General features: G+C 46.0%; 1 protein-coding gene across 8 annotated transcripts in view; it reads left to right on the forward strand.

The window, feature by feature from the left end:
- The window catches only part of IGSF5 (immunoglobulin superfamily member 5), a 46,977-nt gene extending 24,266 nt beyond the window's left edge, over positions 1–22,711 (forward strand). For 6 of the 8 annotated variants that reach the window (XM_005657158.3, XM_021070994.1, XM_021070998.1 and 3 more), the window contains 5 exons: positions 8,705–8,845; positions 11,976–12,000; positions 15,443–15,537; positions 17,434–17,501; positions 21,623–22,711. In XM_005657158.3, the coding sequence (XP_005657215.1) occupies positions 8,705–8,845; positions 11,976–12,000; positions 15,443–15,537; positions 17,434–17,501; positions 21,623–21,718 (425 nt within the window). In that variant the 3' untranslated portion in view covers positions 21,719–22,711. The remainder of the gene's footprint in view (positions 1–8,704; positions 8,846–11,975; positions 12,001–15,442; positions 15,538–17,433; positions 17,502–21,622) is intronic. The other 2 variants (XM_021070996.1, XM_021070997.1) reach the window with 2 other exon arrangements.

Genomic DNA, 24,780 nt, shown 5'->3' on the forward strand with positions numbered 1-24,780 from the left:
GTCATTGACCTTCAGGGCTCAGTTTTCTTGCCTGTAAAACGGGAAGAGGAGAAAGGGCAGATATTCCCTCTGCTGGCTGCCTGTCAAGGGAGCTTGGACATATATGCTGACCGTCAGGCCCCACCCCAGAGGTTCTGATTTACTGGGTCTCTGTAGAGCCTGGAAATTGGCATGTTAAAAAAAGCTCCTGGAGTTCCCATTGTGGCTCAGTGGGTTGAGAACCAGACATAGTGTCTGTGAGGACGCAGGTTTGATCCCTGGCCTTACTCCATGGGTTAAGGATCTGGTGTTGCCGTGAGCTATGGTGTACGTCACAGATATGGCTTGGATCTGGCATTGCTGTGGTTGTGGTGTAGGCTGGCAGTGATATCTCCGATTGGACTCCAAGCCTGGGAACTTCTGTATGTTGCAGGTGTGGCCCTGAAAAGAAAAAAAAAAAAAAAGAGTTGCCAAATTACTCTACTGAGCAGTCAGGATTAGGGGCTACTGACATGGAAAAATCCTCCTGTCCCACCCTCAGCCTCATCCGGTGCCACTCTTCACACAACCTTGGAGACCAGACAGCCTGGACTCAAACCCAGCTTGCCTACTAACTCGCTGTGTGACTTTAGGCGAGTCACTTAACCTCTCTGTGCCTCCGTTTTCTCATCTCTGAAACTGAGATGACAATAACACCTACCTCACAGGGTTGCTGTTGGTCTGAGAAGTAAGCAAGCTAAAACACTGAAAGCCCTTAGCACAGTCCTGCCCCCGTGCCCACGGGTCAGGAGTGTGGGTGACAGTTTCCATTTGTCTTGGATTCCAGGACCTCCCGTGTCCCTTCCAGTCAGCACAGGAGCGTGCTCAGCACATGCTGGCGTGACATTTTGTCGTCATCCCAATGGTTTGGAGAAATTCTATGTGCCCTTTTGAAGCTCTGAGCGTTCCTGCAGGAACACCTGGGAAATTCTATTTTGCTTTTCTTGACAGATGGGAAAAGGCCAGTCTTGGAGTTGAGATTAAAGTCGCACAGTAAATTCAGTCACACGGCCCTGACGGGCACACAGTTGTGTGTAGGGAGGAAGGCGAACGGGGTTGAACTTGGAGTTTTGGGGTTGAACTTCGGGGCCTTCCTGAGTCACCGTGTGGGCTCTCGGGTACCGTGTGCCCATCCTGGCCAGCAAAGCTGCCTTTCGCCTTGAGTCCTCACACCCACCCCCTTCCCTAAGGTGCAAGGTGGGGACCGCTGTCCACCTGGACCCCTGCTTCCTTCTGAGACCCGGGCTGTCACTTCCCCAGAAGGATTCTCCCAGCAGGGAGACCCAACGTCTATTCCCCAGACAGGAGTCAGGGCCCCAGGACGCTTCTGGCTCTGAGGACCCTTGTCCCCGTGCACTGGGTCTGCTGGTCTTGAGTCTCATCTGTGTGACCTAGAGGCTGGGTTCCCATGAGACCACCCCAAGAGTCTGTGTTCTCTCCACTGTCACAGTGTTTGCTTTATCCGTATAGGACTTTTGTTTATTTTTCTTTTGACTATTTGTTTATTTTTCTTTTCACCCACTGTAAAGGTGCTCATTTAAAAATTAGCCTTGGGCTGGGAGTTCCCATCGTGGCTCAGTGGTTCATGAATCCGCCTAGGAACGATGAGGTATTGGGTCTGATCCCTGGCCTTGCTTAGTGGGTTAAGGATCCCACGTTGCTGTGGCTGTGGTGTAGGCCGGTGACTACAGCTCCTATTCGACCCCTCGCCTCGGAATCTCCATATGCTGTGGGGACAACACTAGAAAAGACAAAAAGACAAAAAGAAAAAAAGATTAGCCTTGGGGAGTTCTCATTGCGGCTCTGTGGTAACAAACCTTACTAATTTCCATGAGGATGCAGGTTCGATCCCTGGTCTTGCTCAATGGGTTAAAGATCCGGTGTTGCCATGAGCTGTGGTATAGGTCGTAGATATGACTCAGATCTGGCATTGCTGTGGCTGTGGTGAAGGCTGGCAGCTATAGCTTCTATTTGACCCCTAGCCTGGGAACTTCCATACGCCACAGGTTTGGCCCTAAAAAGAAGGGGAAAAAAAAAAATCAGCCTTGGACTTCCTGCTGTGGTGCAGCAGGATCCATGGTGTCTCTGGAGGGCTGGGACCCAGATTCCATCCCCCACCTGGCACAGGGACACAGTGGGTTAAGGATCCAGTGCTGCTGCAGCTGCAGTGTAGGTTGCACCTGAGGCTCAGATCGGATCCCTGGCCTGGGAACGCCACATGCCACAAGAAGAAAAAGAAATGAAATAAAATAAAATAAAAATTAGCCTCCTACTGTTAGAAACGGCGAGGGAAGAAGGAGGCAGAGGCGGGAGCGATGAGACCTCACGCAGATTTATCGACCCACGGAGTGGCTGGGAGCCCTGAGCAGAGAGAACGCAGGCTCCCTGCAGCTTAGGGAGCAGCTAGTTATCCAAGGAAAGGGGGAGTTTCTCGTTTTAGCACAGCTCCCTAAGCTGCGGGGAGCCTGCGTTCTCTCTGCTCAGTGCTCCGGGACCCTCCGTGGGTTGATAAGCCTGCTTGAGATCTCATCAGTCCCATTGCTGCCTCTTTCTCGCTCTTTCTAACACACACTAAACAAAAATGCCCAGGATACATATGCACGCGCGTGTGTAGGCGAGTACAAGATGACAAAAGTTGCTGTGAAAAGAAGAAAGATTGTCCAGTGTAGCTCCAGTCCCAAATCTCATCTCTTCATGGAGCACACACCTCACTTGGGGCTCCGCTGGAGTAGAGAGAGGGCATGGGTCTTATGTGTGACACATCATGGGAGATTCGGCCCCCACTGGAGCGTGTCACAGCAGATAGGAAGCGAAAGAATGAGCCGGGTGGGAGTTCCTGTTGTGGCTCAGTGGGTTAAGAACCCAACTAGTATCCATGAGGATGGGGGTTCGATCCCTGGCCTCACTCAGAGGGTTAAGGATCTGGTGTGCCGTGAGCCACAGATGCGGCTTGAACCTGGCACAGCTGTGGCTGTGGTGTAGGCCAGCGATTACAGCTCTGATTCAACCCCTAGCCTGGGAACTTCCATATACTGTGGGTGTGGCCTTAAAAAGAAAAAAAAAAATGAGCCACATGGTTCCTGATGCCAGCTGCCCTCTTGGTGAGAACGTGGGGCTTTTAGGTGGGTGCAGGCATCTCTTTATTGAACTTGGTGGTTGAATTAAGGGCCAAGAGGAAGGCGAGACACGCTAAGACCTGCTGTCTTCCTTGATTCTGTCTCCAGCCCCAGCGAGGTGGCCTCCCTTCCTTTAAACAGGCCCTCCTGTGCGCCATCAGAGGAAAGGTTCTCGTGCCAGGACTCAGGTGACAGACGCTGGCACGCTGAGAGTTTTCTCCAGCAGGGGAAGGAAACGCCCCTGATAGAGAGGGTTTGAGTCAGTCAACAGCGTGTTGACGTTTTTCCAGTGAGAATTTCAAGCCTCTCTCTTGAATCTTGAACCTGACCTTAACATTTAGCCCCTGCCGGCTCGCTTATTATGAAAGCTTCTATTATTTGCAAACTTGAGTTTGTAAAAGAGATGGTCAGACCAAATTTAAAACGACCACGGCAACTCGAACGTGTATGCTGGACCTCTCCGGGCTGGGCATTTTGACCCGCACCCCTCGAGTCTCTGAGCAGCCTGGTGGGGCAAGAATGGTTGCCAGTGACTGAGCCAGAGGCCAAAGGGAGCTCAGGTCCATGGTGACCATGAGCTTGGACTAGTTCCACTGACACGAAGCCCAAAGCTCTTTGTCAGTCACGAAGCTTCCATAGCGTGGTCTGCTTTTAAAGCCCAGATTGTGAATATCCTGAGTGTAATTCTCGGCTTGATACTTTTATCGTCATGTCTGTGGGAGGCAGGGTAGGGGGGCGCCCTGCAATGTGCCAGGTCGCTCGGGCAGGGTTTACAGTTTGGCTGCACACAGGGATCTCAACGTGAGTCACCAGCCACCTGGAGTAGAATCCCTGGGGGGCCATTCCACACCCTGACTCTGCATCACAGGAGGTGGGCTTTGAGTGAGTCCCTGTGTACAGCAAGCTTTCGGGGGGAGGCTTGGGGTTCTGTTCTCGGTAGAGCAGGGGGCAGCCCCATTCCTCTCTGGACGAGAAGGGGTGGCTGGTTTTAAAGGTCCACTCATGGGGCTGGCGAGGGGTGACATGGGAACAGTATCATCCTGTTCCTTCTTCCTTCATTTTTTGGGGGGAGGGGAACTCTTTTTCTTTTTTTACTTTTTTTTTTTCTGCTTTTTTAGGGCCACGCTCGTAGCTTATGGAGGTTTCTAGGCTAGGGGTCGAATCAGAACTACAGCTGCACCAGAGCCACAGCAACATCAGATCTGAGCTGCATCTGTGACCTACAGCACAACTCACGGTAATGCCAGATCCTTAACCCACTGATCAAGGCCAGGGATCGAACCCACAACTTCATGGTTCCTAGTTGGATTTGTTTCCGCAGTGCCATGATGAGAACTCCTGGAACCCTTTTGCTTTTTAAAATTTTTATTGAAGTATAGTTGATTCACAACATTGTGTTAGTTTCAGGTGTACGGCAAAGTGATTCGGTTATATACACGTGTGTGTGTGTGTGTTCTTTATCAGATTCTTCTCCATTATAGGTTATTATAAGATATCGAGTATAGTTCCCTGTGCTGTACAGTAGGTCGTTGTTGTTTATCTATTTTATATACAGTAGTTTGTATCTGTTAATCCCAACCTCCTAATTCATCCCTCCCCACCCCCACCCCCCACCTTTCCCATTTGGTAACCATAAATTTTTTCTTTATGTCTGTGAGTCTGTTTATGTTTTGTATATAAATTCATTTGTGTCATTTTTTTAAGATTACATGTAGAAGTGATATCATATATTTGTCTTTCTCTTTCTGACTTACTTCAACGGTCTAGTTCCATCCATGTTGCTGCAAATGGTATTATTTCATTTTTTAAGGCTGAGTAATATTCCACTGTGTATATGTACCACATCTTTATCTTTTCATCTATCAATGAACACTCAGGCTACTTCCTTGTCTTGGCTATTGTGAAGAGTGCTGCTATGAACATAGAAGTGCATGTACCTTTCAAATTATAGTTTTTTTTCAAGATATATGCCCTTGAGTGGGATTGCTGGATCATGTGACAGTTCTATAATTAGTTTTTAAGGAACCTTCATACTGTTCCCATAGTGGCTGCATCCACTTACATTCCCACCAACAGTTTAGGTGGGTTCCCTTTTTTCCACATCCTCTCCAGCATTTATTATTTGCAGACTTTTTGCTGATAGCCCTGCTGAGCTGTGTGAGGTGCTACCTTATTGTAGTTTCTTATCCTTATCTATCCCAGCTCACCTCAGAAAAATGGTGGTTGATGTGGAGATAGATGGCACTAGTTCTAGTTTTTCTAAAGTCCTGTAATTCTTCTCTGAGCATCTTAATATGGGAACAGAGACGTGTCTTGGCCTGGCTCAGCTGCAGCTGACTGCCTGGTGTACAGATTTCTCTTTTCCGTGTAGAGTCAGAAGGAAACTCAGACTCTTTTATCTGTCCATCCATCCATCCATCCATCCAGCTGTGTATCTATTCATTTGTTCAAAGTGGCCAACTTGTGTGTGTACTTGGAGTATAAGGAAAAGAAGTCTAGGAACTAAGCTAGTTAAGAGCAGAAGTGTAAGACGAAGGGAGGTGACAGTGGCCAATTTGATAGATGTTTAAGATGGTGTTGAATGTGAGACGATAAAAAGGGAGATACAAAAAAACCATTGTAGGTAACTCAGGGACGCTTTGCATGAAAGGCAAAGGGCAGATATCTTTTTTTTTTTTTTTCTGTACCTGCAGCATGTGGAAATTCCTGGGCCAGGGATGGAAGCTGCACCGCCGTTGAGACCCATACCACGCTTTGGCGATGCTGGATTCTTAACCTGCTGTGCCGCAAGGGAACTTCCAGCAAATATCGTTTTATATGATATTGTTCTTCAAAACACAACGTTCTCTGAATTTTAGCACTTGCTTAGAGATAATTCTGTGGATTGTTCTGTCGTGGGACCCTTGCACCCAGATGTCCGGACGCCAGCGCATTAGGGATCATCTCTCGCCATTCCTACAACCTATTCTGAGCATTTGACACAGGAATAGAAAACTATGATTTCAAGGAAAACTCGAAGTAAGAACATCCAACAGATTTTTTTCAGCTGCAACCTCTGGTTCCAAAGTGCTGGAAGCCATTGATGTCAAGGCAAACCCTATCTTCCTTCACAGGAAGTCTGTTGTTTTAATGTTTTCCTAATGACTAGCATCTAATGGAATAGCACAAATTTACACTGAGATGCTACCCAGCATAAACAAGGTTTGACTTCAACCTTCTTCAGTTGGGGAAGTAAAATGCCAGATAAGTGCTCTTTGAAACATCAGTGCAGTTCCCTAAGCCCATGGCTAGGCGGCGCTGTCCCACAGGACTTTCCCAGATGAAGCAAGGTTCTACATCAGTGGTACCTGAACCTTTGACTTGTGGCCAGTGTGACTGGCGCTGAGTATTTAATTGTATATAATTTACATCAAATTAAAGTTGAATTTAGACCACCACGTGACATGTATTGGAAAGTTCTGGCTAAGACATGGCTGTAAAAAATCAAAATGGCTTTTCTTCTCTTTCCTTCTTTCCCCAGCTTCCTCCCCTCTTTATTTTTTGACGGCATATTTTTATTTAGTCCAGAAATTCACATGATAATCACTAACATGATAACTGCAAATTTTAACTCCTTCTCGTTTGCTTCATTAGTAAATGCCTTTTGCACAATCGCTTTTTCAGAACTGTATTCAAAGTAATGTACATTCAAACTCTTTTTAAGGAAAATGTCATTGCCATCAACACACTGGAAAACACACCATCATTGTAATTACTTTCTAGGGCAGAAAAAATCTTTGTATTGTGAAAGTACTACTGGATAAATCAATGTAAATAAGATTACAGCAGGAGTTCCCGTTGTGGTGCAGTAGAAATGAATCCGACTAGTGTCCATGAGGATGCAGGTTCGATCCCTGGCATCGATCTGTGGGTTGGGGATCCAACATTGCCACGAGCTGTGGTGTAGGTCACAGATGCAGTTCAGATCCCTAGTTACTGTGGCTGTGGTGTAGGCCAGCAGTTACAGCTCTGATTCAACCCCTGGCCTGCCTGGGAACTTCCATATGCCACAAGTGTGGCCCTAAAAAGCAAAAAAAAAAAAAAAAAAAAAAAAAAGATTATAGTAATTTCAAAATATCTCATTTGTTTCCATCCTAAAAATGAGTTGATGACAAGGCGTGACATGAAAAACTCAATAGATGCTGGTGTCAGTTATATGTGGGTTAATCTCTGTGCAGATTGGAACAAAATAGCTAACAAGAGATACCTCACCTCCCTTTTCTTTCCTGCTTGCCCTGCCCCCCATCCATCCTCTCTCCCATCTCCATGACTACAGAATAAAACAAGAGGGCAAAGTAAATACGAAGGAAGGCGGGTCTTGGAGAGCCGGGCAGGGCGATTTCTAGGTGAGGAGTGAATTGCAGGGGCGGTGCAGCCTTGCACTAAATTCCTTCCGGAGTGACACTTCATCCTGATTTCCTCTGGGCTTTGACTCCCTGTGGGTGGGGAGATGGAAATTAGAACCAAGGTCATCCTTTCAGCCTTGTCCAGAAGTAGCTGCTCAGTACGCATTTCGTTTTTTGAAAAATTTATTTTATTGAAGTATAGTGATTTACAGTGTTGTGTTAGTCTCCCATATACAGAAAAGTGACTCAGTATAAATTCTTTTTCATGTTCTTTTCTATTATGATCTGTACAGGATATTGACTAGACTTCCCTGTGCTGGACAGTAAGACCTTGTTGTGTATCCACCCTCTGTATAATAGTTCGCATCTGCTAATCCCAAACTCCCAATCCATCCCTCCCCTCTCCTCCCTCCCCCTCAGCAATCACAAGTCTGTTTATGTCTGTGAGTCTGTCTCTGTTTCATTGATAAGTTCATCTGGGTCATATTTTAGAGTCCACAAATAAGTGACATTATGTAGTATTTATCTTTCTCTTTTTGACTTACTTCACTTAGTATGATAATCTCTAGATCCATCCATGTGGCTGCAAATGGCATTATTTCATTCTTTTTTATGGCTGAGTAGTATTCCATTGTATATACATACCACATCTTCATCCACTCCTCTGTTGATGGACACTTAGGTTGTTCCCATGTCTTAGCTACTGTAAATAGCGCTGCAGTGAACACTGGGGTGCATGTATCTTTTCAAATTATAGTTTTTATCCAGCAGTCCTACTCCTGGGCATATCCTTGGTCAATATGCATTTCCTGTGTAAGTCAAGGTTGTCAGAACATGGAAATCACTGCTCCAACCCCAAGGAGTCATGGCCCAGCCTGGCCTTATCTACCTCTCTTTGATTTGAGGTGTAAATCAAAGACAGCTTGGATGCGTTACTAAGCAGGCATTTACTGGCAGCAGCAGACCCCATAATAGAAGGTACTCTAGACCATTGAGTATTTAAGCCCATTGAATATTTAAGCCCATTGAAAGGGACCGGACCTTTGACACTTGGTCATAGCAGATCAAAGAGTCACAACGTAGTTGGAAAACATAACCTAATTTGTAGGCAGAATCAGTGATTACACACCCTTGGCAGTGGCAAGCATCACTAAAATATATTTTTTTCTCCTTTTGACCTTATAGGCAGTGTTGATAAACCAGGTACGTCCTTGCCTACCTGGGCCATAGCTCTACTTGCAGTCTCACTGTCATTGCTTTCCATCCTGATAATTGTTCTGATTATAATATTCTGCTGCTGTTGTGCCTCCAGGAGAGAGAAAGAAGGTAATTTTTTTTGTTGTTCATATAGATGTGTATGTATACTTGAACTTTTGGTACAAGCATTGTAGTTCACTGGCTCATCAACTCTTTCGAAAGATATAGTAACATTTAGAGTCCTCGAAAGGAAATGCGTGAAATTCATAGACCGGAAAATGACTTTCTCAAGGAAGGAAACCGTTCCTCTGGGACCCGGGGCAACCCCTGGGAAGACAGATCTTCACACTGTGAAGAGGTGGTGCTTTTCTCACCAAAGATACTGACTGTTTGAGTTTTGTGCTTATTTGCAAGGCTCTAAGACTATTGTAATCTGTTGTGTAGATGCTGCTTTTTTTTTCTAGAATAATACTTATCTACTTGAACACATCAAAAGATTATTATTATTATTATTATTATTATTTTAAGGGCTGAACATGCGGCATGTGGAAGTTCCCAGGCTAGGGTCGAATTGGAGCTGCAGCTGCCTACCTCCGACACAGCCACAGCAACTCAGGAGCTGAGCTGCACCTGTTACCAGCTCACGGCAACACCGGATCCTCAACCCACTGAGCGGGGCCAAGGATTGAACCCGCAACCTGATGGATACCAGCTGGGTTTGTTACTGCTGAGCCACAGTGGGAACTCCCAAAAGATTATTTTCTATTTCGTAGACTTCTGACTCTCCTTCTGCAGGGAACTATTGTCGTAGTGGGAGAAAGCAAAATATGTCTTTTGTTAACAAAAACGGTGCAAATAAAATTAGCAAAAATAATTACACGTCTTCTGAATGAGGTCTTCTGAGCTATTCCAAGATTCATGAAGGCAGTGGCCTTCTGTGGGGGGTAGACTCAAGATCAGGGTGGGCGTATTTTGGAATCAGTTAGCTCTTGATGTCAGAAACCACAGTCTAGGTGTTGAGTGTGTGTGTCTATCCTTGCCTTTCTCTCCTAACAGCTTCACCGACTCCTATTTGAATATTTTCTATAGTTAAATTTTTCTTAAAGTCAGAGTTTTGATGTTTGGCTACATGTCAGGTTAATTACCCTTTTTTAAAAACATGTTTAATTTTCAGCTGCACCTGTGGCATAGGGACACTCCCTGGCCAGGAATCAAACCCAAGCCGCAGCTGTGACCTACACCACAGCTGTGGCACTGCTGGATTCTTAACCCACTGTGCTGGGCCAAGGACAGATACGTATGCTTTTACTTTTACTAACACTAACTGCCATTCGATGAGCCGTTTTGCGTGTCTGCCAGGCTGTATTATCTAACGCTTTTTTCTCGGAAGAGCTCCCTTAGTGAGATATTTCGTGTGAAGTGCATGGTCCAGCCTTAAGTTGGCTAATGATCTAGACTCAGCTCCTGCATGGATTTGGTCTGTCCTTGGGGAATTTATTCTGTGATATACCCTTACTAAAAAGCAGAAATGGAAAGTCGTCAGCACGTGTTGACCTAGATTTGATGGAAATTTGTTTTTACCTGGAAATTTATTTTTATTGTATATGCCACAGGTGCATCGCTCAAAAACAAAACAAAACAAAACACTGGATCTTAGTGAAAACTCCTGGATAACTTAAATTTTAACTCAGAAGTCACTAGAATTGTGCCTTCAGATCATTATTTTCGACATTAGCTGTGAGAGCCTGATGGAGAACATTCTGGTTGTCTGCATCTCTGCTCCTCTCAGGCTTTTGTCTGATCCACACAGCCTAGTGAGAAGGTGTACGATGCTTGGTGGCCCACACAGGACATGCACTGGCTGGCGGGGGTGGCGGTGGGTGTTTCTGATTCTGATTCCAAAATGGGGAAAAGTACTATGCTATAGATGTGTTATGGGAATTAAATAAATGAATAGAATTTGTGTGATCTCTCCTAGATTTTACCCTTTATTTAACTTTGAAAAGCTGATTCACCATGGACACGACCCTTCACCTTGACATACTTATAAAGGATCCAGTGAAGTCCTGGATTTCCCCATGACAATTATTTCCATGCTTACAAATATTAAACACCAAGGGTTTTCAAAAGGACTTTCCAGGTCCTCTGTTTTATTGGTGCCTGGAGAATTCTCCTTGCTCTGACTGGTTTAGTGGGGACTGAGGACGGCTGGGGACCCCACTCAGCCTGGCCTGGAGGCCTTGGGGTGGCAGCTTCCAGAGCAGGGGGAGCAGGGGCCCCTCTCCTGCAGCCCACCCCCTATGGGAACACGAACGCTTCTATTGCCAGAGGGCGACCAGGCAGTCTTTCTCCTTCAGTTCAAGTAAGATTGCATCTGAGTTTCAGTGTGGCATGTGAATCAGGAGGTGTTATTAGAAGTGAAAATAGTGAGAATATTATCTAAAAATAAGGAAAATGACTATTTTTTTGGATCTCAGTGAAGTACAATGCCTAGGAGGCCCAGACAGGAAGGCAGAGATGTAAAGCAAGCACAGTGGCTTTAGCATCAGACCGTCAAGGAGGATTGCAGTGTGGGCTCTGATACGTCCCATGGTCAAAGGCCAAATTCCCTCCGGTCCAGGAGCCCACTGATTAAACGTGTTAGAATTGAATGACAGCGTTTGGGCGGTGGACACAACGGTATGAATGGATAGCACTGCTACATGTGGATTGAAAATATATTTTAGAGCGAAAGAGAAGTACTGCTTAAGCCACGTAATTCCTTATCTGTTAAGGATATGTCCTCACTGAATAGTGTCTCGGTTGTTAAAAATATTCTCATGCTAACATCTGCCTCTTGGGTTGGTGCTGGCCATTAAATGAGGCGATGATACCTTGCACGGTGCTTCCATGATGCTTGGACAGAGCAAGCACTGAGTAATGATTGACAGCAAGGACTGGGAGCAGAACATCTCTTCATGGTGGACGGATGGTGTCTTCATAACCCCAGGAATCAAGTTCAGTGTTCACTCGGTACTTGATAGGCCCTCAGGTATCATGAACACTCATGTTTGTGGCCGTGAATAGTGGATTCTGCCTTCCTTATGCTTGGAAGTCATTTGATAGTTCACTGTGAGGGAACTTAATACCTCCTGAGTCACAATTGCTCAGTAATATGAGTATTTAAAATCAGGGGGCTTATAAAAATTGATGAGATTTTATTTGCAGAGTAACCTCCAAGATTTTGCTAATGCAATTTTTTTCCTTTTTTTTTTTGCAGAGTCTAGTTATCAAAGTCAAATAAGGTGAGTTTGAGATCATGTCAGTTTTCTGAAAATAAGAACATGAACGAAAACCAACCCACCCGTACACACACAGTTGTAGGATTTTAGGATTGTGTTACTCAAAATTAGTTATTGAAAACAGAGAACCCTGAAAAACATGTATGCCAATCACAAACTCAAAGGGCAACATTAACTGTAGAATAAGATAGGTGGGTTCCTACTGTGGAAATTTGACTTGCTCACTTAGGGAAGTGGAGCTGATTGTTCCCTGGTGTCTGGCATTTGCAGCTTTTTCCACAAGAGGACGCTCTGCAGCACCACTGCTGGCCCTCCTGCTTGAGTCAAGGCTAGGGATGCAAGGGCCATTTATTTCCAGGACATTAAACAACAGGGCAGTAGTCCTGCTAGAATTTGGGGGGTGGGTGTGGAGACAGTGAGACCAGCTGGGTGGCTTAAGGCAGTGAACCTGACCAGGTGGACAGACTAGGAGTGTTCACTGCTTCTACTGCCTAGTGGGGAGGGATGGAAAAATTCCTGCCATTCTCACAGCTGTCCAGGAGCAGCTGCAAGCACTTTAAAGGGAACTATGTCAAGGATGTATGATCACCAGTTTGAATGTCTGCACTATTTACATAATTATAAATGCACACAGGGGAGGGATTTTTAGACCGTTGTGGTTTTGTTGAGGGTGCTAAAACGAAAATAACTGCAGCTGGTTTTCAGTGTTTTATTAGATAGTTTTAGTTTTTGAACTGCTGGGATTTAAAATATCTTCGGGCTATATGTGGAGAAAGAAGGAATATGTGATCATCACGTAACAGATGTTATCAATTCTCCCTCAACTCCAGTCCCTCTCTGGGGATAGTGTTCCCTTTCTCTGAGGACCCCACAAAGCAGCAACCTGTATCATTTTTTATTAGTCTTTGTCTGACTTACTTCACTTAGCATGAGACTCTCTGGGTCCATCCATGTTGCTGCAAATGGCATTATTTCATTCTTTTTGATGGCTGAGTAATATTCCATGGCATATGTGTACCACATCTTCTTTATCCATTCCTCTGTCAATGGACATTTAGGTTGCTTCCATGTCTTGGCTGTTGTAAATAGTCCTACAGTGAACATTGGGGGTGCATGTATCCTTTCAAATTACGGTTTTCTCTGGGTAGATGCCCAGGAGTGAGATTGTGGGATCATATAGTAGTTCTATAATTAGCTCTTTAAGGAAACTCCACACTGTTCTCCATAGTAGTTACACCCATTTCCATTCCCACCAACAGTGTAGGAGGGTCCCCTTTTCTACACACTCTCTCCAGCACTTATTGTTTGTAGACTTTTTGATGATGGCCATTCAGCCCGGTGACGTGGTACCTCAGTGTAGTTTTGATTGGCATTTCTCTAATAATTGGTGATGCTGAGCAATTTTTCATGTGCAAAGCAGCAATCTGAACATACGCCTTTGGGGCCTGATTTAGGGCAAGAGGAGATGACAGGAAACTGACCTTGGTGGTTACTCGGGAATTTCTCTTGACTGCTGTCACTAGCGGGGTGGCAGTCTGCATTCTTCAGTCCACCATTATTGACTGTGTAATGTCATTTCCATTCTCTGGGATCTTAGGTGATTTTGAAACACAGTACAGGGATCAACAGCTATTCAGGGCAACGGGCAGAGGACAATAATAACAATAGCAATAGCCACGACAAAGGTGGTGACGGTAGGAGCTGGCATGTGCTGAGAGCCTAACACGCGTGCCAGGCCCTAGTCTACCTTGGTGGAGGTTTTCTTCCCTCATTCTCACAATGATTTTTAGGAGGCTACATTTCCATTTTGTAGATGAAGAAACGGGGATACAGAGAGGTAAAGTCGTGTGCCCGGGGCTCTTGTCCAGAGAGTGGGAGGGTCCGAATGTGAACCAGCTGATCTTGCTTAGGGCCTGAGTGCAGCTCTCACCCTGAGACCCACCTGCCCCAGGCCCCCAGATTTTATCCGCTTCCCCTCCCACTGTGTCAACAGCGCTAACACCAGCTGCTCGTGGACTTCTGCACGAAAAGAACATATGTACTTTATTCCTAGAGAATCTGTGCATGTTTATCTTAGAGAAAAGATTTAAATAAAGATAGGTACAAGAGGAGTTCCCGTTGTGGCTCAGCGGAAACGAATCCGACTAGGAACCATGAGGTTGCGGGTTCGATCCCTGGCCCTGCTCAGTGGATTAAGGATCCGGCATTGCCGTGAGCTGTGGTGTAGGTTGCAGATGCAGCTCGGATCCCACATTGCTGTGGCTGTGGGGTAGGCTGGTGGCTACAGCTCCAATTCAACCCCTAGTCTGGGAACTTCCATATGCCGCACATGCGGCCCTAGAAAAATACCAAAAAAAAAAAAAAAAAAAAGGCATTTGTTTATACAGAAGGTTCTCATTATTCAATAGACTGTAGTAACCTCTATGGGAAAAGAATGAAAAGGAATGAATATATATATATGTATCTATGTATACACACACACATATATACATATATACACACATATATGTGTGTATGTATATATACAGATACATATATATGTATGTATATATATAATTGATTCACTTTGCTGTACACCTGAGACTAACACAACATTGTCATTCAACTCTACTCCACTAAGATTTTTTTAAAAGGGCATTTGGGGCCATGACGAATGTTGCTAAAAGATCCACTAAGCGACTTTGGCGAGGTGTAGACCAGTACTCATTCCTGCGTTGTAGTCCATCGGGGATCGTCTGCTGGTCGGTCATCCGGGAGGCAAGTGGTCATCCCGGGATGATTCTGTCTCTCCATTTCCAAAGCAGGTGTCGCAGTTCACCCTTCTACCAGCAGTTTATGAGACCTCTCAAATGACAAGTTTTGCAGGTGGCACAGACTTCTGTTTAGAGGTGTGTTGTCATTTGCCGTAGTTGTCCCCTACGGCATATGGGCCGTTTGCAGTTTTGCTGGTAAAAATAGCTCAGGAATGAAGTTCTTTCAAGTAAATCTTTGTCCGTATCCTTGCTTATTTTATTTCCCCCTATAATCATTTCTTGGGGGTCAAGCACAAATATTTAACAATTTTGGATAGCCATTGCCCAACTTCCTTCCTCAGGGAGACTGCACCAATTTTTGCTTTATTTCAGAGGTTGGCATACTTTTTCTATAAAGGGCCAGATAGCGAGTGTTTCTGGTTGTGTGGGCCACCCACGCTCTGTCACAACTCTTCGACTCCGCTGCTGTAATAGGGAAGCAGCCATGGACGATATGGAGGCAGAGGGCTTCCAATAAAACTTTATTTATAAAACAGAGGGTGGGCGGGATTTGGCCTGCGGGTCTCGCTGGCCAACCCTGCTTTTTTTGGTCACTGGTTTCTGAGAGTCGAGTACTATCTGGAGACTAGAGTCTGTGATCTGAACATCCATTGTTGATTAATGTTTGGCTTTTTAAAATGATCTAATTCTAGGAAATCTGCAAGTGTGAAGACCAACACAGAAACTTTTCAGACAAAAAGTGGAAAAGAAAACTATGGCTACAGCTCAGACGAGCCAAGGACCACAAGTGAGTGACCAGCTGGGGCCAGAAGGACGTGGGAGGGGACGTGTTGGGGGAGGGACCGGCTCACCAAACACTGGCTTCTCGAGGCAGCTGCCTTAGCTTTTGGTGGTCCCTATTTTAGGGGTAACTTTTAGAGAACGAGACATTGCAGGACTGGACATATTCTAGGAGAAGATAGCAGTAAAAATCCACCTATCTGTCTAAAGTTTAAAACAAAGTGAGGTGGAAATCTCAGAGTTTTTAAAAATAATATATATTTCTTTTCATGCTTTCGCTCTCTCTCTCTCTTTTTTTTTTTTGTCTTTTCAGGGCTCTCCTCTCGGCATATGAAAGTTCCTGCTAGGGGTTGAATCTGAGCTGCAGCTGCCAGCCTATGCCACAGCCACAGCAACATGGGATTTGAGCTGCATCTGTGACCTCCACCACAGCTCAGGGCAACGCCAGATCCTTAACCCACTGAGCGAGGCCAGGGATCAAACCTGCATCCTCATGGATAATAGTCAAGTTCATTACCCCTGAGCCACAAAGGGAACACCCTATGCTTTCTCGTTAAAGGAAAATTCTTCTACCTTAAAGTCTGTGAGGAGGCATTTTAATATATTTAGGGTAACTTCCCCAAAATGTCAATTAAATCTGAAACCGAGCAAGAAATCTTTTAATTCTCATTTTAAAGTAATAATAGGGGGTGTCTCTGAAGCCACTGTCACTAGTGAGCAGCAGGGATGGGATTTGAACTGAGATCTTCTGAAAGCGGGGTGTGTGTGTGTGTATATATATATATAGAGAGAGAGAGAAAAAGAGAGAGAGAGGGAGAGAGAGAGGCCCTACAAATTACTCCTTAGCAGTTGGGAAGGAAGACCCTGTCCTAAAAATTTTCTGGCAAGACAAATTCCATGGGAAAATTTTTGGTTAATAAATTATTTCTTTTCCTCCCCCCCCCACTCTTTAGGGCTGCACCCATGGCAAATGGGGGTTCCCAGGCTAAGGGTCAAATTGGAGCTGCAGCTGCCGGCCTACAACAGGGGATCTGAGTTGTGACCTATACCACGACTCAACGGCAACGCTGGGTCCTTAACCCACTGAGCAAGGCCAGGGATCGAACCTGTGCCACAATGGGAACTCCTAATCAGTTCTTGTGAAGAGGCTCCCAAACCATTTTTCCACTAGGATTTGGGCTATATTTTTGTTGGTTTGTTTGGTTGTAACCACGGCACGTGGAAGTTCCCGGGCCAGGGATCAAACCCACACCATGGCAGTAACTGCACCACATCGATGACAATGCTAGGTCCTTAACCCATGGAGCCACCAGGGAACTCTGAGGAGACTCATTCTCGGCAGCTCCATTCTCTCCATTTTCCCGAGGCTGCCACCATGTACCTTCCAAGTTGTGTGCTTCAGAGTCAAGAGAATTCCACAAAGCCTGCACAGTTTCCTTTGATAATTCCACCATGGCCTCTTGTGAAACTTCCTATGATAAAATATTTCTTCATTAGTATTTTGAGCGATCAATCAAGTACCTTGACCAGAATCATAGCCCAGACTGAAGCTCTCTGGCTCCTGTTCACCCATTTCCCTTGTGTTCCTCGTCCTCGGTCAGCTGTTAAAACTACGAGTTCATCTTGCCTCTCGATGAGACCAACGTGCCGAGAAGGGAATCGATTTGGAGCCAGCTTGCTCTAGTTTTATCTCATTAGAAAAATAAAGTCCTGAAAGTGTGTAACCTCAAGTAAACTTCAAAAACAAAACAAAACAAAAAAACCCAGCTTTGTGGTTGAGGATTATTGAGGCCAGGGGGATTACGTAAAAGCAGGTGTATTTCTTCCCAAATCAGAATGGTTGGAATGAACGGGTGATGTGGGTTTGTCACTTACGACTCTAAACCTCGTTTTTCTGTTGCAGCTTCTCTGCCTCCGAAGGGCTCCGAATCCAGTGTTCCCGAGCAGCGCGGCAGCAGGCCACCTCACCAGGCAATTCAGATCTTCTTCCTTCTTTGGGATTTTTTTTTTTTTCCATTTAAAAACCCTTGCTTTGTGGTAGATGATTATAAAACGGTGCTCGTTTTCTGTTCATGATGGAAACACGTGGCCTTTGCTTACCTCCAAGTCACCCGGACCAATGGGGCCAGGCAGTGACTGTCCCTTGGTAATGGGTTTTGGAGGGAAAGACGGGAACTTTAGTTGGGGGCTGGTAACCTTGCGGTATCCGTCAGACATCCACCCAGAAGATGCGGATATGTGCGTGTGGGGCTCCAGGCAGAGTCCCAAGTGCAGACACTGCTGGTTGTTAAGAAATGTTTGATGGGCGCCCTTCTTTCCAAGGGACATTAACTTAAAGAAAACAGGGTTCCCGCTGTGGCACAAGGGGATCAGCAGTGTCTCTGTAGCGCTGAGATGCAGGTTCGATCTCTGGCCGGCTGTGCATAGGATGCAACTGCAGCTTGGATCTGATCCCTGGCCTGGGAATTCCATGGACTGCGGGGGAGCCAAAAAATAAAATAACGTAAAATAAAATAATGAAAATAAAAGTTAATTAGGAAGCTTGAGGACACAGGACGTTCATTTTCAGACATGGAGTCCGCATCGGTTGTCACTCATGAATTAGGTTCAAATGCAGAAAATATGATTCGTTATATCCAAAATGCATTAGGCGAGTATGTACCTAAACAGGACCATTTTCTGGCCTATGCCGATGCAGCCTCAAAGGAGAAGTACTAGGACGTGCTTGGGCGGTGGTGTCCCCAATAAGGACGTCTGTTCCCCCCGTTTAGCTTTCGGGAAAGCCAGAGCCACAGACAGGGGTGTGGGCAGCTCGCTGGATCTTGTGGTCTTGGCTTTGTTCTGTCTCTGAGTCGCTGTGGGCCTGAGGCGCTGCTGCTGCTCGGGAGCCTTCGAAGCCGTTCTTCTTTCCTGGCATAGATGTTCACTGGCGTTTCCAGGCTGCTCCAGGCTGTAATATCCTCACTGCCGTTGGGATTCAGCTTCCTCCATCCATCTTGCCAGTGATGTGTGCCTCCCAGGCCTTTTGAGGGGGGTGGAGGGGTGGGAGGGGGCTCGGACTGATGCTCAGCCATGAATCGGGAGGAACTAAATGATGCTATTTGCAACTAAGGTGGCTGGGCGGGAAGACAGGGGAGGAGGGGTCTGTGGCACAAAAGCAGACGGGTCTGGGTGACAGATCGTGAGCTCCGCGGACGTTCAAGCTGCTTCCTCGGGCTGGGAGGCAGGAAAAGAGAGATAAAGTCCTTCCCATTAAGGAAGCTCTCTTCGGCACAGATATCTTTGGTGGGCGAGATTGCAACACTTTCCCCTCCAAGGGGTGATTGGGTGGAAGGAGGGAGTAAGTGCCAGACTGTGAAGGGTATTTCCTGTCAAGACCCCACTCCCGGACCGAGTGGGGGCTGCGGGCTGAGAAGGGATGTTCTCACGCCCTCACCCCCCAGCGCCAAGCGTGGGCACCCCCAGAACACATTTAAGCCAATTGCTGTTTCTCTGGCTTTTCTGTGGTTACCTTTTTCTGCTGTGCGTCCTTCCACCAAGGACACAGGTCTGGGGTGGAGGAGGGGGCGGGGGTGGGAGGAGATGCAGAAGGGGGTCCCGTCAGATGATTCAATGAGGGAAAAGGGGGCACGAGATCCGTTTGGCTACAGGAAGGGAGAATGATGTTGGGAGCCCTGAACGGATGCGTCTTAAGCTTCAAGTGTTGTTTTGAAAATAGGCAGGGTGAGAAATTGAAGACGTTTCTGCTACTTAAACATGTAACCAGTTGAATAATCTATCGGTGGAAATAGAGCAGTGGCCACTGAGGTGTGGGCCCCTGGAGTTGATAACACACTCCTGTGTTTCTTGAAGTGTTTGCAGGGCTTCTCAGGGAGCAGAGCCTCTTGGCCAGAGCAGCAAGGTCCTTGAGAAACAAACAGGATGCGAGGAAGAGGAACTATTTTTGCCTGAGCTGGACTCTGACAAAGCGTTTTTAAATAGCTGGGTGTTTATAGGCAAAAGAACTTAGGACAAGCACATTTCTTTTCTTGTCTTTCTTTTTGTTTTTGTTTTTGCTTATAAGGGCCCCACTTTCGGCATATGGAAGTTTCTGGGCCAGGGGGTCAAATCGAAGCTGCAGCTGCTGGCTGATGCCAAAGCCACAGCAAAATGCCAGATATGAGCCCCGTCTGCAACCTACACCACAGCTCTCGGCAACATCAGATCCTTAACCCAGTGAACGAGGCTAGGGATCAAACCTGCATCCTCATGGATGCTGGTTGGGTTCCTGCTGAGCCACAGTGGGAACTCCAGGACGAGCAAATTTCTGAAGAGGCCCGTCTTTGATCATTAAGCAAAGGGCGCCCTGCAGGCCTGGGCTCAGGCCCTGTCTCCAGGCTGCCCATTTGGAGAACGTGGATGTGAGAGGTACCCTGGAGGTTGCCGCTTGCGAGGCACTTAAAGGAGGGAGGGAACAGACAAGAATCATATGATATTCTTATATGTGGAATGCAGAAAATGATGCAAATGAACTTATTTACAAAACAGAAATAGTCCCACAGACCTAGACAACAAACTTATGATTACCACAGGGGAAGCGAGGCGACAGATAAATTAGGAGTTTGGGATTATCAGATACACACTATACATAAAATAGACAGCCAACAAGGTCCTACGTGACAGCACAGGAAACTATACTCAATATTTTGTAATAACCTATTAGGGAAAAGAATCTGAAAAAGAATAGATATAAAAAACCCCGGATCCTTAACCCACTGAGCAAGGCCAGGGATGGAACCTGCGTCCTCACAGATACTAGTCGGGTTCTTAACCTGCTGAGCCACAGTGGAAACTACAGGACTTTTATTTTTATATGAAGCCATGGGGTTTGGAAATATTTCCCATCTTGATGAATATTTAAAACAAAGAGTCCTCCTTTTCCTCTCCTTGACTCACTGTCAGTCCATCTTTTTTTTTTTTCCTGGCTATTTTGAAGCAATTCTGTGTCTTTCCTCCCAAGTGCATCAGTTTTGGGGGGAAGCTTATGAACAACATGAAACCTAGATCCTGTCTTCCTAACAAATCTCGCCTCTCTTGAGAAACCCAGAAATCAACTCCTGCTACATTTAGAAAGTAACGATTGTTTGTGCAACCATGGGAACAAAGGGCGAACCACAGCAAAAATCCCAGGCGTGGTCACATCTGGAGCATCGTCCTTAATGTGTGATGCTGAGGCAGCGCCATCAGCCCCAAGCTTTCCTGCTGTGACTGGGAGTCAATGAATTCAGACCAGAGTGATTCCCTTCCTGAGCCTCGCTGACATTCCATTGTGTTGTCAATTATTGATGGTGCTCAGTTACATTATTTATGATGTTAAGTGCAGCCGTGGTGCCCTGGGAGCTGAGCCGGCGTGCTCAGGACGGGCAGGAAAATAAGCTGCATGCCTTTCAATCCATCACCATTCTTCCATGGGCATCGGCCCCTCAGCGGAGCGAGTGGTACGCTTGCGAGGACCTTCCAGACTGAGGATGGAAGTCCCAGGAACGCTGTCCAAGGAGATAGATGGGTGATTGACAAGGAGTCAGTTCTTCAAGTTTCTCCCCTTCCTTTAGAGATTGTGCATTATTTAAGGAAGGCTTTGGAGTTCCCTGGTGGTGCAGTGGGTTAAGGATCTGGCATTGTCACTGCTGTGGCTTGGGTTGCTATTGTAGTTCGGGTTGCATCTCTGGCCCAGGAATTTCCTCATGTGGTGGACGAGAACACACACACACACACACACACACACACACAAAAGAAGGCTAGAGACATTTTATATATTCATTCAGTGGTGAACATTTCCATAGGAATATTGGAAAATAAAACAAAACAGTGACTCTTGGCCATAATTTGCCTTCATACAAATCCTGGATTCTTTGAACAGGATCACTCTTTAGGGCCCGATCTTGGGAAATGTCTGGAGTGTGTGTTATTGAAAATCATAAAAAGACCTGTGGACACTTGCGTTCTTCTCTGCAGCCTCGTTTTATCTTAGCTGATGAGGGGAGCTTCTTTCTCAAATGTGCCTTTTACGGGATCTTGGCGAACTAAATTGACCCTTTTCTTTCTGTCTCCAGGGACTGGATCACCGCCAGCCGGGCCCAGCAAGTCGTCCACAGGTGTCCTTTAACGTGGCCAGTCCTAAGAAGGTCAGGAATGCGACTTTGGTATAGTACAGGCGTCGCTTTGGCTGCACGTGGCTCTTGGCTGATGACCCATGTTCCATCATCGCTGTCTGCCATCCTAAGGCTGGGCTCCAGCTGTGCCACCATGACCCAGAAGAAGCGACATTGGCGTTGTCTCAACAGATACCTCAGAGGGAGAAAGGGCATCCACTTTCCCAGCTTTTAAAGTGGATTTTGACCTTTAGAACTTTTCAAGATTTCAGCGCATTTCGTATTTACTGGGTACAAGCTGCAAATTCATTGCAATCGTGTTTCCCATCACGCAACACTCCTGCTTGCAACCCGACAACTGGTAGATGAGTCTATGTCCCACAGGACATGTAGGAAGATTTTATTATCTTAGGAGTTCCTGTTGTGGTGCAGCAGAAGCAAATCCAACTAGGAACCATGAGGTTGAGGGTTTGATCCCTGGCCTCGCTCAGTGGGTTAAGGATCCGGCATTGCCGTGAACTGTGGTGTAGGTCGCAGATGAGGCTCAGATCTGGTGTTACTGTGGCTGTGGTGTAGGCTGGCAGCTGCAGCTCTGATTCAATCCCTAGCCTGGGACTCTCCAAATGCCGTGGGTGTGGCCCTAAAAAGACAAAGAAGAAGAAGAAGAAGTTTTTATTATCTTAAATCCCATGAAGATGATATTTATGTATGTTTTATATATGTGGGTAATATTGCATATTATTTGTGAAAAAAAAGGGGGATTAAAACTTAGGATCAATCAGACATTTAAAATTGCCCAGAAAATCAGAACTCATAGGTTATAAATGGTATTAAATGCTAAGGCTGATGTGCACTAAAGCAAAATATCTTCTGATTTGGGGGTATTTCCGTGAAGACCTTGTTGTCATCTGCTGCCTTGTCAGTTTTGCTCTCATGTCGTCAGATGCATTAAATGTGACCTATATTTCGTAGGCGTCCTACCCCCAGCCATGAAAAAACTGGAGATGGGCAATATAGTCTTTCATAAATAAAAGCAAAAACACCAAAAAACTTGTACGGCCTCTCTTTCTTTTCTCTTCTTTGTAACGGCCACACCTGTGGCATACGGAGGTTCCCAGTCTAGGGGTCGAACTGGAGCTATAGCTGCCGGCCTCCACCACAGCCACACAGCACCATTGGATCCTTAACCCACTGAGTGAGATGAGGGATTGAACCCGCATCCTTCTGGACTCTAGTCAGGTCCTTAACCCCCGAAGCCACAATGGGAACTCCATGTGTTGTTTTCTTAAATCTTTACAATTCAGGTGGTAGTTTAAAGAATCAGAGAGTTTAGGAATCAAGCATTTTCCAAGAAGCAAAGCAGGAGACTTCCATAAAACTTCTTTTTTTCTGGAGTTCCTGTTGTGGCTCAGCTGTTAAGAACCTGATTAGTATCCATAAGGATGTGGGTTCAATCCCTGGCCTCATGCATTGGGTTAAAGGATCCGGCATTGCCATGAGCTGTGGTGTAGGTCACAGAAGCGGCTCGGATCCTGCGTTGCTGTGGCTGTGGTGTAGGCTGGAAGCTGTGGTTCTGATCTGACCCTTAGCCTGGGAACCTCCATATACCACAGGAGCGGCCCTAAAAGGGGAAAAAAAAAAGAACAACTTTTTTTTTTTTCTGTTTCTGTGTAGAGATTCTCAGTGTATTTCACTGTTTATCCCACTGGTTCACATTTAGCCTCGAGGCCAGACTATTGTTTGATTACTTGGCTGAGCTCTGCCCTGGTTGGTATAGATTTCTATGATGGTAGGTGATTGGCAACGTCTCTGAAGCCCTCAGGCCCAACCACGCTATTGCCAAAGTAACATTTGATTTTTCAAAAATTTTTTATTTTTTGCTTTTTAGGGCTGCACCCACGGCACATGGAAGTTCCCAGGCTAGAGGTCATATCGGAGCGACAGCTGCCGGCTTAGGCCAGAGCCACAGCAATACCAGATCTGAGCTGCACCTGTGACCTGCACCACAGCTCACAGCAACGCTGGAGGATCCTTAACCCACTGAGCAAGACCAGGGATCAAACCTGCATCCTCATGGATCCTAGTTGGGTTTGTGTAACCACTGAGCCATGATGGGGACTCCACATTGGACTTTTAAAAAGTATTAAGATTCTAGTGAATTCTCTAAAGTTACCTGGTAAAAGATACAAATTCATCGTGATGATGCTTAGGTGGGGAATCGGACAGGACTTGCTAGGAGGCGCCACCAAAACTCTAATCAGACTTACAGTCTAGAAGACTGATCCCTCCCCCAACAATGGGTTGCCTTGGAGACCAGTTAAACAGTCATTGTCATGGACTGTTCCTTTACAACTTCCCTCTACCCCCCTACCCCAACCCCTTACCACATTCCAAGGGGAGTGCCTTCCCCAACCCTTGAATACTGACTCAGCAAACAAACAAACAAACAAATGAAAAAAAGAAGAAGAAACCTGTGCTGAATATAGAAACTACCCCTTTTCCTTTATAACCAACTGCTCCCTAAGGGGCAGGGAGCCTGAGTTCTCGCTCAGTGCTCCTGGCCAGTCTGCTGGTCAATAACACCCACTTGAAGTCTCGGCGCTCCGGCCTGTTGTCTCTTTGAGGTTCCCTTCTAACAGAGATGTTCCTTATCACGCAGCACCCCTGCACGCTCATCCAATGAGAGCGAAGTCTATACAGGCAGACCTCAGCGATATTGCAGGTTCAGTCTCAGACCACAGCAATAAAGCCAGTCACATGAAGTCTGCTGTTGCCCAGAGCGTGTGAAAGTTAGGGTTGCCCTGTACGGTAGACGATTAGGTGTGCAACAGCATTATGTTTACAAAAACTGTGCATGTGCCTTAATTAAAAAAATATTTTATTGCAAAAGCTCCCCATCATCTGAGCCTTCCGTGAGTTGGGACAGTTTTTGCCATAGTCGCATCAAAGATCACAGATCACCACGTCCACTGGAAAAAAAAATACAACCTAACCATTGAGAAGGATGGTTTTTCTGGCAGACTTTCTGAGGACTTCAAGCCTGAGAGTCCGCCTCTAAGATAGTGCTAAGGAGTGGCTCCAAACAGGTAAGGGAGAAGACAAAATATAAAGGAGTTTTG

The sequence above is a fragment of the Sus scrofa genome, chromosome 13 (assembly GCF_000003025.6).
Source record: "Sus scrofa isolate TJ Tabasco breed Duroc chromosome 13, Sscrofa11.1, whole genome shotgun sequence".
In the NCBI taxonomy this organism is placed as follows: Eukaryota; Metazoa; Chordata; class Mammalia; order Artiodactyla; family Suidae; genus Sus; species Sus scrofa.